This window comes from Anser anser (genome assembly GCF_964211835.1).
Source record: "Anser anser genome assembly, chromosome: 1".
NCBI lineage: Eukaryota > Metazoa > Chordata > Aves > Anseriformes > Anatidae > Anser > Anser anser.
In genome coordinates, this window is record NC_139720.1 from 46650588 (window position 1) to 46668472 (window position 17885).

Genomic DNA, 17885 nt, shown 5'->3' on the forward strand with positions numbered 1-17885 from the left:
TAAGACAGAAACAGTTAGGCGAAGAAAAACAATTTTCATGAAATGGCTACCCTTTTTGTGACAGTTTTGTTCCAGTCCTCGGAGGGAAAATGACAGACACATCTGACAAACAAACTAGAAAAATAAAGGTAGTAACCGCTGAATACTGAAAAGAATAGGCTCATGGACCACGGTTTCTGTTAAAACATTGGCTTTAGGGTTCTTTGTTTGGTGCTAGCTGGCCACATCTTTCAGGTGGTCCAGTGTGAGAGAAGGTGTGATTTCATCATACTGGATGCATCTCATGTCTGACATGCACTTCTGTAAGCATAAAATTTACACCCCATTTCTCTTTCCCCTATCATCAGTCCTCAGTGTGAGTTCTTCTGTGGTCAAGCGAGGAAACAGATAAGGAGCTGGCTTTACAGTGGACTGCTCCTCACCTGTCTCCCAGGTTTGTTTCAGCCAGGTTGGCTCCCTGGGGTACAGTCCTGGGAGCTTGCTCTGCCATGGTGTGTTTCTGCTCTGCAGAGCAGCACCTGTCCCATCCATCTGGTATTTTTCCCAGCCCTGGTACTTTCTTCTGCAGATCTTCTTTATTTTCAGGTGTCAGGTCCATGTAGATTTCCTGAAACTTACATGACATATCACCTGTACTTTGGCAATGTATTGGGGTGGGTTGTGTCCTGACCATCATGCTCTCAATTTATAATAGTAGAGTATTGACATTGCCAGTGATGGGTCTTGTATCAGAGGTTATAAATGCTTTTCATATTGAATGTTTAATACTTTAGGGGATAAGTGTATTTTAGGTTGCTGTGTGTGCTGTTCTGTGCAAATCACTCCACAAAGCAGCCTAAATGTAAGCCATAGATAGCCTCTTCATATCAATTTTGCTTGAACTAGTTATTCAGGGGTGGAGGCCATGCTTTTAATGTAAATGTTTTACGATATGCAAAAATAATTTAATAAATTGAAAATACCTTAATACAGTAATACTTAGGTCTTCAAGCATCCAATGGTAACTTGCAAACACAACAGGATTTTGAATGCTTTTGGAATAACCTATCTCAACATTTGTTCTAATGCTTGGCCCAGGTTCTCCTGTCCAGTGTTTGGCTTTTCTGTATGTAAGCTGAAATCAATCTTTTTTTTTTTTTTAAGAAAAAAAACACCCTTTTTATTTAGAATGTCCCATTCTTTAAGAGCTTGAATGTTTTGATTTTGGTTTAGGATTGTTTATTTATTTTCCTTTTACTTGGAATTAAGTCCATGATGAAAATGAATCAAGATCAGAAACAGGATCAACTAACTTTACAGCTGTTAGCATTTTCTGCAGAGATTTGTATTTTATCTCCAGTTTCTCATTATATGAGCTATATTTCAGCCTTGTGTACAAATTAATGCGTTTGGCTGATAATTGCATATTAAACGTAGATAAGTAAATGATTAGCTCATTATGAAATGTGTTGTAGTACCAGTAACATTAATTAAAACGTATCCACTATGTAAGTAATCCTGCAAAATATAATAGGATAACATATTGGTGTTGCAATTGCTCTTTCATCGTCCTGTATGATTAACATTGAGGACCTCAAGGAGGTTGGCCAGGAACAACACTGCTGGTCTCTTTGATTGCACATTTTCCAAATCCGATCTGAGCCAGCAACTAGACCCGCTATTAGTTCAGTACAGAAGTAAAAATGCAAGTCAGTACTGGAGAGAACAGTCTAAGAATACTCTTCTAGTATTCAGTTTGGGAATTTATTCCACCTTCCAAGCTGTCCAATATTTTTTCCACTTAATGCCTGTGAAAATAGAAGGAATTTATTTCACTCTGTATACAGACCTGCTTAGTGCTTGCTGTTTTTCACATAAAGAATATTTTCAGTCTTTCCTCTTAGAATCATTATTGTAATAGTCTATGTGTTTGTATGTATAATACACTTCTAGGATTTCTGAGTTATGTTTTTGAGCCTCATGTGTGTAAAAAAAAAAAAAAAGAATGCACATATGTAATATTTGTCATTAAATCTGAGGCTTCCAAAAATATTAAATTGTGACATTTTTAAAGATCATGGATTTGACTTCTTTGTAATTAAAAAATAAAAAATAAAATTAAAATTAAAATGCATGTTAAAAGTGGTTCATTCAGCACATAGCCTGAGACATCCTCAGGAGATAAAATGCCCAGGTCTCGTTTTTGTTCAGGTTTCGTTGTATTTTCTTGATTTTTATTAATGAAAAATTAAACTAATATTTTTCCACTGAAATAATGAGAGTTATCAATTGCAAGCACAAAATCATTATTTTGTTTTTATCCTTAATGGAGCCAAAAGTACCAGCACCTGATATATTCAGACAGCCAATTCTTAAACTAATGAGAAATTTGAAAACAATTTAATGACAAAAATGTCCAGTGAAGTCAAGGCAAAAATTCCCATGGCCTCCACAGTACCAAAGGCTATCCTGAGCACTTCTGCAAAAAAAATAGTAAATCCTCATGCACCTGAGTCTGAGGTGGGATGGCAGGGGCTGAGCATCACTGCAGCACCGCTGATCTGCAGCAAGCTAACTGGCAGCACTGCAGCTCGGATGGGAATAAGTACCTGTGATTCAAAATTGTTTTTTCCTTGAGAAGGTTCTTGCTCTTTGGCTGGCTACTCAGTACCATTAAACTGCAGATTTGCAACTATTTTTTTTCTTTTTTTGGGGGGGGATGGGGGGGTGGGGAACAACATCAGTTCTTCATGATCAACATATAGAAACAGGACTTGTTAGGCAGCCATCTGTCTCTGAAATGCTATCACCAAGACAACTGACATCTGTTTCCAGTTGGGTGATTAATTCAGGGGGATAATGACACATATTTCGTATCATTATGATATGAAATCATAAGTCTCTTGCAAGTCTTTTCATATACATAAAAAAATGATTGCTTCCATTGTAATTGTGGAAAGCAGAGGTGTCTTGCTCCGGGCAGAATTGCAGCAAGGATGCTTGGGAGCCTCTCTCTTGCTATGCGCCTGCACTTTGCTGTGCTTTTGGGGTGCTACCACAGAATCCCTGCACTGTTTAAAAACGAACAAGGGTTTGTGATAATTTGGGGTCATGATTGTAGGGCTGGAAGGAACTAGCAGCTACAGCATGAGGATCAGCATGAGAAAGATAATAAGGTATTGGTATGTGAAAAATGCAATGGAAGTTTAATATGGTTTGGGTGTGTCTGGTGCCGATAAGCCACCAGGCATTCAATATTGTAGCTACCTTACATAGTTTTTGCTTTCTTTTGCCTGCACGTCTCATGTTCCTGCACGTGAGATGGGAAGAAAAGAGGTGGGAGGGATGCAGGATCTTGCCTTTTCCCACAGCTCTCAGTCATTTCAGGTCTAGGGCTGATCCCATGGGAGCTCGCCCTCGTGGAGGAGATTAACGAGCCTACTTGGTAAATGGGACTCCTGGGTCTCCGACATCCCACAACAGCTTTAGCTGAGCTGGGAGGTTGGGGCATGGGGTCATTTATCAGCTCTGCCATGTGGTGACTGTCATCATTTTTTATGAAAGTATAATGACTCAGACATATTATATTTCAAATTATGCCATTATTACACTATGGAATTTTGGTTGGTGTGTGGTTTTTTGTTTGGTGTTGTTTTGTGTGTGTGTATGTGTATTTATTTTTTGGGGTGATGGTGAATTGTTGATCAGAGATATCAGTTAGATGAGTAGGAGTTTTCAAACTTTGAGTAAAAGTGTCCTCCATCCTGGCCATTTATATAGTAATGCATTTAATCCATTTTCAAATTTTCAGTTATACCAAGCATGATGATCAGGTGAGCTGTGCTGGATGACCTAAGCTAGCTGCATGAGTATTCTGGGCATTATCATGTTTTAGGATTAGTCCCGTGGTGTGATATTGTGGCAGAAAAATGGTAATAATCAATATATTCTTCACCCACACTTCCAGAATAGCCTGGAGTTTATTGCAGCATGATCAGCAGTACAACAGTTTAATAAAATTGAATTTAGCTAGCTTTTTAGGCTGGTTGCTTGCAGAAATAGAAGAACCACGCCTTATTGGTTTGTATTTAAATTTTTTTCTTCTTAGCTCTAAATGTTAAGGTTGTTTACTAATTAAATGAAGCTTAAATTCTGAAGTGTCTGATGCTGCCACTAGAGAATTACCAGTACTGTTCTGATCACTCTCTGCTTTTCCACGTTGAAGCTAGCTCCTAGTGTCTGATTGCTGTTGCTGTTTTAGACCAGACTGCTTGCACTACTGCAGTATTAATTTTGCACCATACAGCACCATAACTTTTCACATTATTCCTAAAGAAAGGGAATTGATGTCTTGAATTTCAGTAATCTTTATAATGCCAATTTAAAAAAAAAAAAAGTAGAATAATTATAAAAATGCGATGTTCATTCCTATTATTCAATCAGAAGAAAAGATCAGGCAGAAGTTTGTTGCAGAAATAATGCTCAGTTTTAGATGGAGTAACTTGTTAATTCCAGCATCTGCATATATACAGCCATCAGGGAGTTGCTGTGCTACATGTGTTTGTTTTTTAAACATCTGTCAGCTAAGTCAGAAATCTAAATGTTGAGTGTTTCATTGGTCATATTTCTGGATTTCTTACATTTCCTTGTGGAATTTTATTTTATATACTAATCATTGGAGAAGATAGAGATAAAAATAGGATTGTGTTTGTGTGCATATACAATTTCTTTGGACAAATGATTTGGGCCATTCTCCTTAATTATATTACAAATACAAGCAAATATATTAGATGGAGTTGCATTATTTTTGTCTTAGGTATTGTACAGTTGGTGTGGATCACCATTGTACCATTGTGCTTTTCCTGTCCTAATAATGAAATACAGGCTGTGCAGTGCCTTAAGCTACACTCACAGTTTGATGACATCTTCTAGCTGATTACTGCAGCCGCACTGTAAAACTTATTTCATTGTCATGTATGAAGTAGGCTCCAGTTCACTTGACAAAATGTCTTGCTACATAGCCCTTGAGTGCATGGTATTTGTTTCACTGTTACATGGTACAAAGAAGACATTTATTCACCAGCAACTAACTTGTGGGCTAAATATGTGCAAGACTTTTAATGGTGTTTTGATATAAAACCTTAAGGTGTTCCTAAGATATTGCATTAGGCAACTTTACTATTACACATCATTGGCCTATATTTGTGATATTTGACAGTTGTGATAAACACTGTTGAGGATAATCCATCACAGAACAACTTATTGGCATTTCAGGGTGTTTGTCTCAGAACTCAAATATAGAAGTGCCTCAGAAAACAGTATTTTACATTCATTAGTCAAGTATCAGGCTTTACAAGTCCGTTTCAAGAAGAAAACAAGTGTCTTCAGTTGACAATACATAGTTCAGATGAGTAAATAGATCTATTAGCTGAGGGTGATATGTTTGTGTAGATTGCATCTTTAAATCCCTACTACTACCACTTCTTTCTTGGGTTGACCACCTTTTTAGTGGAATAACAAAATATGGAATAAACTTAGAAGTGTTGATGGTGTTTAAAGATCTGTATTGTTTTGAATATGAGCACACTTTTTGAAATAGGTTAACCATTTAGACCTGTATCCTGATCTCTGATGTGGGAAGTCCCACAAGACTCCTCTCCTGTTCAGCAGCTGTATGAAGTCACAGAGAATTGCTTTGTGTGGATTTCTTTGCCTGGTTTGATATGGCTAATAAGGCATTCAAAGCACTGAGGACCTCAACATGACCCACAAACTGTAGATTGACTTAAAAATCTCTGGGTAGATGCTCTTGATGATGGGGAAGCATTATGAAAGAAACAAGTTCACTGAAGTGCATTACCTGAGTAATGCTTAAAGCAGCTGTAGTTCTTTCACGTGTTTCATACAGTTAAATACTGAGATAAACTGTGCACCCTTGTGTTTAACATTCAATGTAAACTGAATACATAAGTCTCCCGAATGCCTCTGGCATTTCTGTATGCTGTGCTGTCTGAAGCTGTGCTTTATGAGTGATTCTGCAGATTTAGACTAACGTGAGAGAGAACATAACAGGCCTGTGGGACTCCGCAGCTTGGGTCTGCTGCTGGGCTTCAAGGTCTCAACAACCCTCTTCAGCTGCCTCTCATGTCATAGCCCATCATTTTATAGTTGCAGGCAAACAGGATGTTCTTGATGTTCAATGATGTTGGATAGTGCAGTAAAATTTAACAAAGTGTGAGTGAATTCACTTGCCTATGGATAGGAGGTCACCCACCAGAATGATGGCTGTGTTGCCGTACCATAGCCTGAGATACTGGATCTAAGAGATGCCTTTGGAAAGTTGTTGCATTTTCTTTGTTGTTGTTTTCTGTTTTGTTTGTTTGTTGTTGTTTTGTTTTGTTTTGTTTTTCATGAATGTTATTTCTTAATATTACTGCTTAAGCTGAAGTAGTTGTTCACTGAAGAGGTACCATTTTCAGGGTTTTTGTGGGTACTATTACTTTTTCTAGGATGAGTGAGAAGTTTCTTTCGACTGAAGGGTGTTGACACGCGGTGGTCCTAAATATAGTGGGAAGTACTGTCTTCTGGGAGTGAATGGAGGCAGCTCTGGAGTATGAAACCATACACAGTCTGCAAGAGTTATGTGAGGATACCTCTGAGGACAGAGGCTTGCTTCTGCAGTTATGGCTGCTTTACACTTTGAAGCAATTGTAGCCATTAAAGAATAGCATCAAAATATGTGTTTGTTTTTGTTTTTGCCAATAATGCTTAAGTTTCCTACTTTCTGCTTCTTCTGTTCTTCTGTTTCCCCAAGAACAGTGGGTTTTTTTGTATGTGGTAGGGACATGGAGAGGTACAGGTGGGGAGTAGTTGCAGTAAATTTAGAACACTTTTTCAGCAGTGTTTTTGGAGTTTAGACAAGCAGAAGGCATTTGAACCTGTCCACTGACGGTCAGGTTTGTGTGCAATAGAGATTTTTCATTGCATATGATAAAAGTAGTAGACCACCAGGACAAGGTTGGGGAGAATGTTTGTCCTGGTTTTCTTACATGAGGATGATTCTCCAAGATAAATGCAAACTCTGCGTGTCATTCAGAGATTACCTGCAAAAGGCATGGTGAATAGATTTAAAAGTAATACTATTTGATCATTGTGCAGTTCATTTTCTCCCTTGTCGCTGTCTCAAAGTATTTCCTGGCTGTTCCTCACTCTCTGGTCCTTAATATCCGCATATTTCCCATACCTATGAATCCCTTTATCATTCACTTTTTGCCTCCGTCTCTACGTTTCCAGTCTCTCCCTCCCCTTCCCTTGTTTTTGCTTCTGCTTTGCTGACTCTCTTCCTGTGTCATTTCTCTCTCCTCCTTACTCATCTGTGAGCCTATTTCTCATTTTCTGCATCCATACCTACTTTGGTATCTTCCTCCATTTTACAGGATTTTTCCTCTGATCTCACTTCTCATTTTCTCTGTCTTTTGTTGCCTTGCACTGTTCTGTGTCTCCTTAACCTGCGTGGTAGACTAACTTGTTAAAATGTTTAAAGTGAGAATGGTCTCAGTGCAAATGGATCTTTATTTAATGATTCCAATGTGTTCTTTTTAATGAGATCTTTTTGTTACTTTTTCAGGTCTTAAAAATTAGCTTGATTGGCCACCGGAAGCGCGTTCTGGCATCTTTGGGAGACAGGCTGCACGAAGATCCTCCTCAGAAACCACCTAGGTCGATAACCCTCAGGGTGAGTCCCCATGAAAATTTGTTTGCATTTCTTTAAAAGTCAGCAAACGTTTCATAATATTCACATGAAATCAATGGCTGCTTTGAGTGGGATTCAGCTTAATGTCTCTTCGGCAGTTTACAGTGTGGATGTCTTAGGCTGACCTGATCAGCCACACCTGCTCTTATAGCCATTGGAGAAAATTTGACATTTTTACTGGGTGATTCATCTGACCTGGTTCAGATGTCTACGTTAGGATGAGATAAGTAGTGTCTTAGAAGTGCCAGCTTATCCTCTCAGCTGAAGAAGTTAGCTCAGGAACAGATGTCTACAAGCTGCATGTCTGCATCAGCCCTTAGGAGTCCCAGCCCAAGCGATCAATATTGCAGAACGAGAGTTACTGTTTTCCGTTCATGTTTTGAAAATGCTTTCACTTACTTTTCAGAGGAACGCTTTATACTTTCTTTAAAGATTGCCTCTTGAAATTGTTGAGATAAAAATGCCATCAAGGCATTTACTGTGTTACCGTGTATAAAAAATTTATTTGCATTTTTATTTTTTATTTGTATTCCCACCCCCAGAAGCCTTGTTGCAGTGTCCCTGTTTTTTTTTCACACTTGCCCAGTTTTAGTCTCCTCTCATTACACCAAATTCTCTCAGTTTCTTTGGTCCAGCGTCTTAGCTGTCTGTTACCCTTACCAAGTTATGGTCTGATGACCCATTCCTACTGTGTTCTCTGCAAGGGAGTTCATATTCATCAGCACTTTTTATTTTGATATTTTAGGTCACATCTCCTGCATTTGATTGGTTTTGATTATTGTCATGGGGCTGAATTTGTGACTGGAATCTCATTTGGGACTAAATTTCCAAATGTCAGAGAGTGGCCTGTGCTCCTAGGTTAAATTTCCTGGTGTGAAGAGAAATAGAGAAAGACAGAATGAGGGCTCCTGATTTCTGTGACCAGCCTGTTTTCAGCCTGCTTAATCTCAAATGCCACATATAGACATCTTAAATCCAAATTCAACCTATTCCTAATGCCATGTCAAAAAATGTGTCACAAGCCTATGATGTCCTGCTCTAAGGCACATAGCACAAATGTGTGGATATTTTTCTAGTATCTTGTATTTGTTGTATTACGTGAATAATTTCCTGATGCATGGCAGGTGTTAAAACACTCCCAGGAAAGAGGAAACATGGGCCAGCATTTGAAAGTCACACATTTTTCCTCAGTACTGTCAGTGCCTTGGACTGGGGAATTAGTTCCTCTTCAGCAGGTGGGAACGTTTCCACAACCTATGCTACTGGTTAGAATTGTGTATTCTCAGTTAATAGTGAAGATAAAGCTGGATGTCCTCCATCTGTAGTCAAAATGATAAAAAGTAGTCTGCTGCTCCACAGCTAGAGCTACTGATGCGGGCAAATGCTAAATGTCATTCATCACTTCATAGTATAGGAGTCTTCACAAAGAATCTTAAAGTAAAGGACATGAGTTTGGAGTAAGATTTCTTTCACATCAACCATGCCATTTCACCCAAAACAAAGACATAGTATTTGGTCTGTAGTTTGCAACAATTTTAGCTTGAAAATTGGTTTAAATAAAATATCCGCTGCTATTAGATTGATTTATATCTAATAGAAAAGATTGTTCCTTATTAAAAGAGTCTCTCTTTAAGGTCCCAAGGTCAACCTAATTATTGCAAACACTTTATCTTTTTTTTTTAACTCTTTTCATACTAGTTTTTAAGGTATTTTATATATTTAAAGGAAAAAAAAAGTTAAATATTTAGAATAGGAACAAATAGACTAATTTCCAGAAAATACATTATTTCCACATTAACTGTGTGATAAGGAAACATTATTTTGATTTCTAAGTCATATACTCAAAAGTTAGAAAATGCTGAATCTCAGGTTACCTGTGCAGTCTTACTTTCCTTTCTTGAGTGCATTATAATGTAATATTTAATTACATGACCAGTTTCACTGTTTTCCATGGAACCCCACCTTCACCCAGTCAGCCTTGGAGGTCAGAATTTAAACTAGGTATGACAATTTAGAGTGAAATGTTGAAGAAGTGTTAACATTAGTAATGATAGTTTAACACAAAATTCAATGCACTAGAAAGAATTCCTTTTTTTTGGAGCTGGCTAGGCAAACATCAGTGAGGCATCAGGGGAGCCAGGGTGGTCTGGAGAAGGATCTCCTGAAGATCACTTTCCAGCCCTGAGCTGCGTGGTTCCAGCTTGTGGTGGGTCTGAGAGGTGGGGACAAAGGAGGTTTCAATAGTGAAATGTATTGTCAAGCATCCCTGCGTTCACAGTGGGGTGGAAACATGGTAGTGAATACACAGTAACTAGCAACAGCACAGTACTGAATACGTGATAGCACACTGCGTGGCCATCCATGCCTGATCTGCAGCTCCGTGAAGGAAATGAGAAAGTGGGTATGGAGTGAAGAGGAATGAAGGAAGAATGAGAGAGAGCTTCGTGATTAAAAGAATAGCTGTAGCTATGAGAATACAGATTCACACCTGCTTTTGCCACAAAGCTCTTGGATAATTCTTGGCAAGTTATTTAAGTAATTGCCTCATAAACAGTCACTAATTGTATGTAACAGACATTCTGCGTATTTGACTGGAGTCTGGAGTCTGATTTATACAAGTGCTAAGCACACAGTACTGCAAATTAGATCAATAGAAGCAGGGTTTTGAATACAAGCACTTGGAAAATCAGGCAATAGATACTGTAATTGGGCATCCAGAGTGGCTGATATTTATTAGCCTTTGTCTGTGTGTCTCAGTTCCCTCGCACTAAAGTGGTGATTATAAAATGCCAGAAGTCACAGGGTGTGGTGAAAATAAATTGATTGAAGTTTGTAAAGCACTTACAAGCATCATGAAAATGACAATATTAATCATTCTATCTTCAGAGCGGGATCTGAATAGAATTTAGGGAAGAGGTTTGGGGCCATGAAATGAGGTGAGAATAAAATACTGATTACACAATAACTAATGGTAACATGGTGCTGAGTATATGACAACATGCTGCACAATTGAGGATCCATCTGTGCTGTGAAGGACTTCTCTGAGAAAATAGCATGAAATCATACAGTTAAATACTGTACCGTAATGCAGAGGCACCATTATTCTTTTATTTCTTGCCTTTGTAATTCTTGCCTTTATAGCAATCTTCCAATATTGATTTTTGGGTGAATTTCTTCTTTATATGCAGTTTGATAAAATATGAAAAACTTGTGGAACCTTGATAACCGTTGCAGACTCTTCTGACACTGAGAGCCACTGATGGCCATGTCAGTCGATTGGTGCTAGCACCGGGTGAATTGTGGTTAGGGTAAGAAAGAGGTTACATACCTTGCTGGAACAGCAGGTAGCAGCAATTAGAAAGGAAGTCGTTTGGTGCCCCTGTACTCAGATTATTTTCAGCAGAGGGTTGTGTGCACCATTGTGTCAGTGCTAGGTCTGTGGAAGAACCGGGAACAGGCTTTAGGGATGATGCCTCACCAAACCTTCTGAGTGTATGCAAACTCCAGATTTTCAGAAGAATTTAACTGGGCCAAATGTAGGTGGATTTGCATGAAGGAGGAAAAGACTATTCCTGAGAGGAAAACATTCCTTTCTTTGCCCTGGGAAATGTCAAGTACTTGTCTCAGATCACAGGAAAGCTAGAGAATTAAAATAAAAATAATAATAATGGAAAAAAAAAACAACTCAGTGAATTAAAAGTTGTAAACAACTACCCTGATTTTAGTCAACCAATGTGGAAAACACTAACCTGTTATTGTGACTGTGAGGAATAATGTCACGTAGACTCCTACAATTCAAATGTTAACATCAGATATTACTATTACTTGAGCACAGAAAGAGATTTTGCAACTTTTCTTTCCATTTGGAAGAGATTACAACTCTGTTTTCTTTCACTATATCTTGTTTCTTAACAGCATGGAGTAAAGTACCTTAATGCTTTGCAGAATTAGGTTTGGTTCAATGTAATCAGGCATGAAATATCCACTTTAATTCTTTATTTAAATGAAAAAGCACTTTTTTTTTTTTTTATCTCCATGCACACTGGAACAGTTCTTTGCTGCTTCTCATTGTGGAGCATGTTCAGGTCGCTTCTTGCTTTTCAGTATTAAAATACAGTATTACAGCAATAGGTAATTCAGACACTGCAAACACACTCCTGGATATGTTCTTTGCTCCAGAGAGCTTACTGCCGGAGGAACCACTTGTGTCAGAGAAGTTGAGCATTGTGGGAGAGAAACTTTTACACCCTTCCAGTCACTACAGCAGTGTTTTACTGTCCATGCTGGATGGTGTGTCCACTGACTGAACAGCAAGGCTGTTGATGATGATTGCAGTCATCATCTCTGATGATGATGATTGCAGTCACCAAGGCAGTGCTGAGCAGTGGACTTGGGCAGTGGTGTTCATAATTTGTGTTTGAACAACTGATGGGGTGTGCAAGAGAACAGGTGTTTCCAAAGGTACGTGCGGTGGCTGTCTGTCGCCAGTGTGGTGGCAGATCCTGGTAAAATGTGTGATCAAGAGGATGTGTTTAGCTCTTAATCAGATAGAGGTCATGTATCAATTTGCATGGTATTTGCACATTGACTGATACAAGGTCACAGTTCAGCACAGGAAAAGCCTGGTGAAATGTTTGTACTCTGATGCTTTCCATCATTCTAGGAATTGTTATTTGGCTTGTTTCTGATGTCCAGTACCTCAAGTTAAAGTATGTTCTGCAAGACCTATAAAACTTGTAAACAAAGTATCTATATTTTGTAAATGTTCATGCATTTATTTTTTCAGGCAAGGGATGTTGCTAGAGTTCAAATCACTTTCAAATCACTTTTGCTTCTCAGAGTGGCTTAAAAGGTGGTGAAAATGTATTTCATCTTACAAACAACTAGTCCTAAATCACAACTTCCTTTGGGCCTTGACAAGAAGTAACTCACTGTTTATCTCTCTGTCAGTCCTAGTAAGGGATTGCTATATTATACAAGGAAGTTTTGGGGAAGGAATTTGCCACTTGCTCAGAGCAGTAATGAAGTATTCTTCCCTCCATGTGGGCTCTGCACCTTTGGTAGCACATTTTTGGGCAAAGAGCCAGTTTTCTGAGTGTAGTCTGTCACCTCCCTAGCCACATGCACAGGAAGAAGAGAATCGTCTCCTAGAACCTGCCTTCCTCCTGGTCATGTACAAGGGAGATGGAGAGGTTCTGAGGAAAGAAAATGACTGCTTGCTCTGTGCCTATTTTTTTTTTTTTAAGTATTATATGAAATACACTTTAAAATGTGTAGTTTGAACAATATGCTGCTCTTGTTATGCTGTATTTTTGTCCTCTCTGTTCAGGAACCCAGCGGTAACCACACTCCTCCTCAGTTGTCTCCATCACTTAGCCAAAGCACTTTCACTACTGGTGGCTCCCTGGACGTTCCCCACATTATCATGCAGGGCGATGCAAGGAGGAGAAGAAATGAGAACTATTTTGATGATATTCCTCGGTCAAAGCTGGAGAGGCAGATGGCACAGGTAGGATTACAACTATGCCATTAAAAGGCTGCACTTTGCTGCAGTTGGTTACAGAGCTAATTCTAACCGTAGCTATGGGTCATACATATATTAAGGCTGAATTGTAAACCACAAAGATTGACATTTTTTCCAAGCTGGTTGTTCCAGTTCTATTTCAAATACTGTAAGTTGGTGTGCCATTTCTCTTGAGAGGAAGAGTTTTGGGGGTGTTTAGGTGCCTGCAGGCTGAGATGAAGGTGCCTGCTGCATACCGGAGCATGCAGACTCCCACTGGCACTGCCTCTGCCTCTAGTTTCTGTAAGAAGGTGCAGATTCCTCAGTTTCTGAGCAACTTAGATAAAAATGAGCTGTCAAAAAATCAGAGGACTGGTGGGTGTGGTGATGAGGGTCAGCAATCTGCTAAACTTTGATCTGGGGATACATCTGAGTGTTTAATAAAAGATTTAACTGTGTAACAGCTCATTTTAGAATCACAGCAGCACTACATCCGAATGGACATTAAATCAAGCTGTTCATGAAAGACTAAAGTAACCTCCATCTCCAAAAATCTTCACCCAACCAAAATATGGGTACTGATAATTTTAAATCAAGCACGTGTTGACCAGAGTAATATCCTGTACCGCTCCAAAGGTCAGTAAAGTTGAGCTTTGGCATCTTGTCAGCAAAAATGCCTTAGGATGAACTGAGCTGTGTTTTGGTGGCACATACTATGCAAGACAGCCATGCTTTGCAATGCATGCTGGGGACATGCCTTCGATGTGCCATTGGAAGCAGCCGGGCAGCCTGTGCAGTTCACAGCGTGGTTCATCCCATCACATAGCAGGATGCTGCCTTCAGCCTTGCCTGATACTTCACAGTGGTTGTCAGGCATAGCCCAAAATAGAGTCTCTACCCAAAATCCAGCCTCGAAATGGAAATAGCTATGCAAATAACTATATTATGGTTAACATAATGAACAAAAGGCTGCAGTCTCTGAGCTAATTGCATGAACAAGAAGAAGTAATTAAATAAACAAGCAAAACAAGGTGCTGCTGTTACCTGGGAACACAGAAACAAATTGAATTTGATCTGTTCAGAGGACATTTCTAGGCAAGTGAAATTGCATTTGTTAGGGCGGGGCTGTTTCCTTGCCTTTTTAAATCACCTCATTTTCTGCTGTATTTTCTGCTGTGTAATGTTATTGTACAGAATTAAGGGGAAAGTTGCCTGGTGAATGAGCTTGTTTTCCAATCAAAGTCTGCTGGGCTTTCGGGGCAAGAACAAGGCTGAGCTGAAGTCCAGCAAGGAAAAGCCAACTTCTTACTGTGAAAATATTTCTTTGAAGGTCATGAAACTTAGTAGTGTGAAAATTAAGTACGCACTTGCTCATGGCTGAGTAGACTGGTTCATCTGCTTAGTTTATCACATCACTTGGTTTACAAATCCCCATTCTCACTTCCTCTTTTAGTCTTTTAGTCACTAACATTGGAGAAGAAAAAAGCCATAGTAGCAATTCTTCCTCTCTACTTTTCACTCTTTTCTCTTCCTCCTTGAAGTCCTGATATTCCCTTGAGGTATGACACACTCATACCTCAGAGATTTTCTTCAGGCAGTTGAGATTGCTTTTCGAGAGGCTGTAATATGTTGCATAGCCAAAGAGAGAACTGAGTAGTCAGTACTTAGGCCACTCCAAACCACTTAAAACCAATTACATGATCTTTTATATATATATATATATTTTTGAAGTGGAGGATGTGGGGAAGGCAGGAGTTTATACCTAGTTTGTAGCCACTGCATGACTTCAGTGCCTTCTAACTTTCACTGTGGAATATAACAGTTATCCTTTGGGACTCCAAAGGGGAAAATGGGTTCAGTGAAATCTGTAAGACAGTACTTTTTGTTAGTCCCTGAACTCCAATCTGTTTGGAGTCTTTCTCAGCTCTGCCCCCAAATTCTACATTGCTGATGTATGCAAAATTCCCTTTGACTTTAATGGGAAAGTCAGTGACTCCCTCTGGTGATCATTCTCACTAAATTGGACTCACCCCATTAAGAGGCTAATCAGGGATTTCTTCAACCATTCTGGCCCAAAAATAGATTTTTAAATTTACTTTTTGCAATATGTGAAGTGGCACTTTGTGAAAATAAACCCTATTTCCATCAATTTTTTTTCCCCTAAAGCCCCTTTGAAACTAAAGGTGTGATAATTATTTCTGGAAAATAAAGGATATCCATTTGATTAACATGAGCCTTCTGCTCCATGTTTTATCTAACAACTTCCTCCTTGCAGTTTTCAGGCTCCTTTGGCTTATGTCAGTTCAACACATCTTCTGAGGCTGATACCAATCCTGCTTTCCAGCTAGAATATTTCTCACAAACAAAATAATCTAGAGTGATTATTGGAAGAACCATATTATTTATCTTAACCATTTCTTTGCTAAGCTGTTTGCATGCTGCTGTATGAATCTGCATGTTTACTGGGTGCCATGGTAAACAGATGTGCATAACAATGTCTTTGCTGTGATTTTCTGAAAGGGTTATAGGTATACTGTTCACAATGAAATTAATGGGTATTTTATGGCCTTGAAGAGAGAGGCAAACACAGGAATGAGAGCTTTTTCATGGTATTGCCTTCATGAACTTGATTAGACTATGTTAGGATAAGGCTGTTTGTAGCCTCAATTTAAAATTTAAAATCTGAAGGGGATATTTTGAGAAAATCACAAGATCTAAAGTTGCCATCTTTACTATGGCCTGTGTTTTCACTGACATTTTACATGGGAATCATCAAGCATGTTGATCTTTGCATCAGATATCAACCAGTGTTTGTTGAAACAATGAGCACATCAGTTTAAATCTGTTTTCCTTTGATCTGCTAAATGGGCTTAAACAATTCTCTAAATCATAATCAAATCTGCTTGTAAGTAATACAAGACTTTGTTTCCTGGAGGAAGCACTGATTTAAATTTACTTAATGTGGGTGGTTTTGTCTCAAGGCCAGCATGTACCTTCATTCACAGTTCCCTAGCAGACTGTTTGCGACCTAAGAGGAAAAATCCGAATATAAACAATGAGTCTAACCAATTTACGTTCCCCACTGGAGTAGGTTTGGTCATCCAGCTCTCCAGTTCACATCCAAACTGTTAACTGTGGAATTCTTCAGCGTCTGGTTGGATAAATCACAACTGCCAAGAAGGTAGTACAGAAGATTGTGAGATAGTTTGTTTTCAGAAAAAGGAAGAAGAAAAAAAATTCAGAAAGGCTTGAGTAGTCTGAGTCATCTCTGACTGTGGATGTTGAGTTCTGTGCCTGCAAGCTGCACATTAATGCGATCAAATTAAAGTAGTTTAAAATAGCTGAGATTGCTCTTAAGATTGCCTAGACCTTTAAAATAGAAGTGAAGTCATAGAGGCAAAGCATAAGAAATCAGAAGGAGGAGCCCATTGAAGGCAGTGGGCTCTTAATTCACCCCAGACATTGCAGGGAAAAAAAAAAAAATGTGGGCAAGAGCTTGGGGGGTTGACACACTGAAAACGCCCTCCCCATGGCAAGCAGGCAGGGAGGTGTGGGGAGGGGAGTGCTGGTGGAGCAGGGCTGGCACGTGCTCTCCCCACAAATGAAGGCACCGTGTGCCCAGAGGTGCCGGAATTCTGTTGTTTTGTGAGGGGGCACATGGGTGGGAGCCTCTTCAGGGCTCTCAGGAGAGCTCTGGGCTGTCGCTGACTTTGGTAAAACAGGTAGTAAGTCAGGTTAAGCTTTCTGGTAGGATCATCATGGTCCGTATGAGGGGCACCCCAGTGGGATGTGATGGGAGGAAGGGAATCACTTAGATCTGAGAGTTGGAAAAAATGTACGCAAATCCTAGCAAGAGTAGTTCTTTCCCAGAAATGCTAAACCCAAACTTAATTCTGAAAGCCCTTCTGGGTGCTTTGGTTCCCATTGGCTGAGGGATTCTATTGTTCTCTTCCCTAAAGCACAAGCTAACCAAACTGTAGTAAGTTTGAAATAAAGCTTCCCCCAACTAGTGGGATACTGCTTTGTAACATTGTTTTGTGAGATATAGTAATTCACTGAAGGAAGGATTACGACTGATGTCTTAGAGGTCTTTTCCAACCTAAATGATTCTATGACTCTATGTGTAGAAGCTGGTTATTTAAATGGGTTTAGCAGCTGAGATCCTTTTTCTACAGTAAAGGAAAAGTGTAATAAAAAGAAGAGACAGAATTAAAGAAGACCTGTTTGTAGGAAAATAGTTGTGATTTTTTTTCTCTCTGAAATTTTATCTTCAACTAAATAATATCTTCCAAATACTTCATAGATCTTAATGCATTCATTTTTCCAGTGCATTGTGGTTTAAAACTATGGCTACATAGTTTAAAATTATGTTTTCCGTTTTACAGCTAAGAAAATGAAGTTATAAGGATTTTGCAACTTGGCTAAGATGACACAGAAATTTTCTAGAAACCAAAAGTAGAACTCCTGTATGATAGGACCCGTTTTTAGGTGGTGGCTGCAGTGTTGTGGGGTTTTTTGTTGTTGTTTTGTTTTGTTTTAACTTTTAACCATAGTATAGCATTTTTATTTGCTTGTTTCCTGCATGCTTTTCTGTCTCCTTCTCTGCTTTAGAAGGATTTAAAGATTATGGTGAGTGAAGGAAAATATGCC

At 39.0% G+C, this 17885-nt stretch overlaps 1 protein-coding gene across 13 annotated transcripts in view; it reads left to right on the forward strand.

Moving 5' to 3' along the window:
- The window catches only part of ANKS1B (ankyrin repeat and sterile alpha motif domain containing 1B), a 440891-nt gene that overhangs the window by 380272 nt on the left and 42734 nt on the right, over nucleotides 1-17885 (forward strand). For 10 of the 13 annotated variants that reach the window (XM_083852386.1, XM_083852391.1, XM_083852392.1 and 7 more), the window contains 2 exons: nucleotides 7607-7714; nucleotides 13062-13241. In XM_083852386.1, the coding sequence (XP_083708512.1) occupies nucleotides 7607-7714; nucleotides 13062-13241 (288 nt within the window). The remainder of the gene's footprint in view (nucleotides 1-7606; nucleotides 7715-13061; nucleotides 13242-17885) is intronic. The other 3 variants (XM_083852393.1, XM_083852390.1, XM_083852389.1) reach the window with 1 other exon arrangement.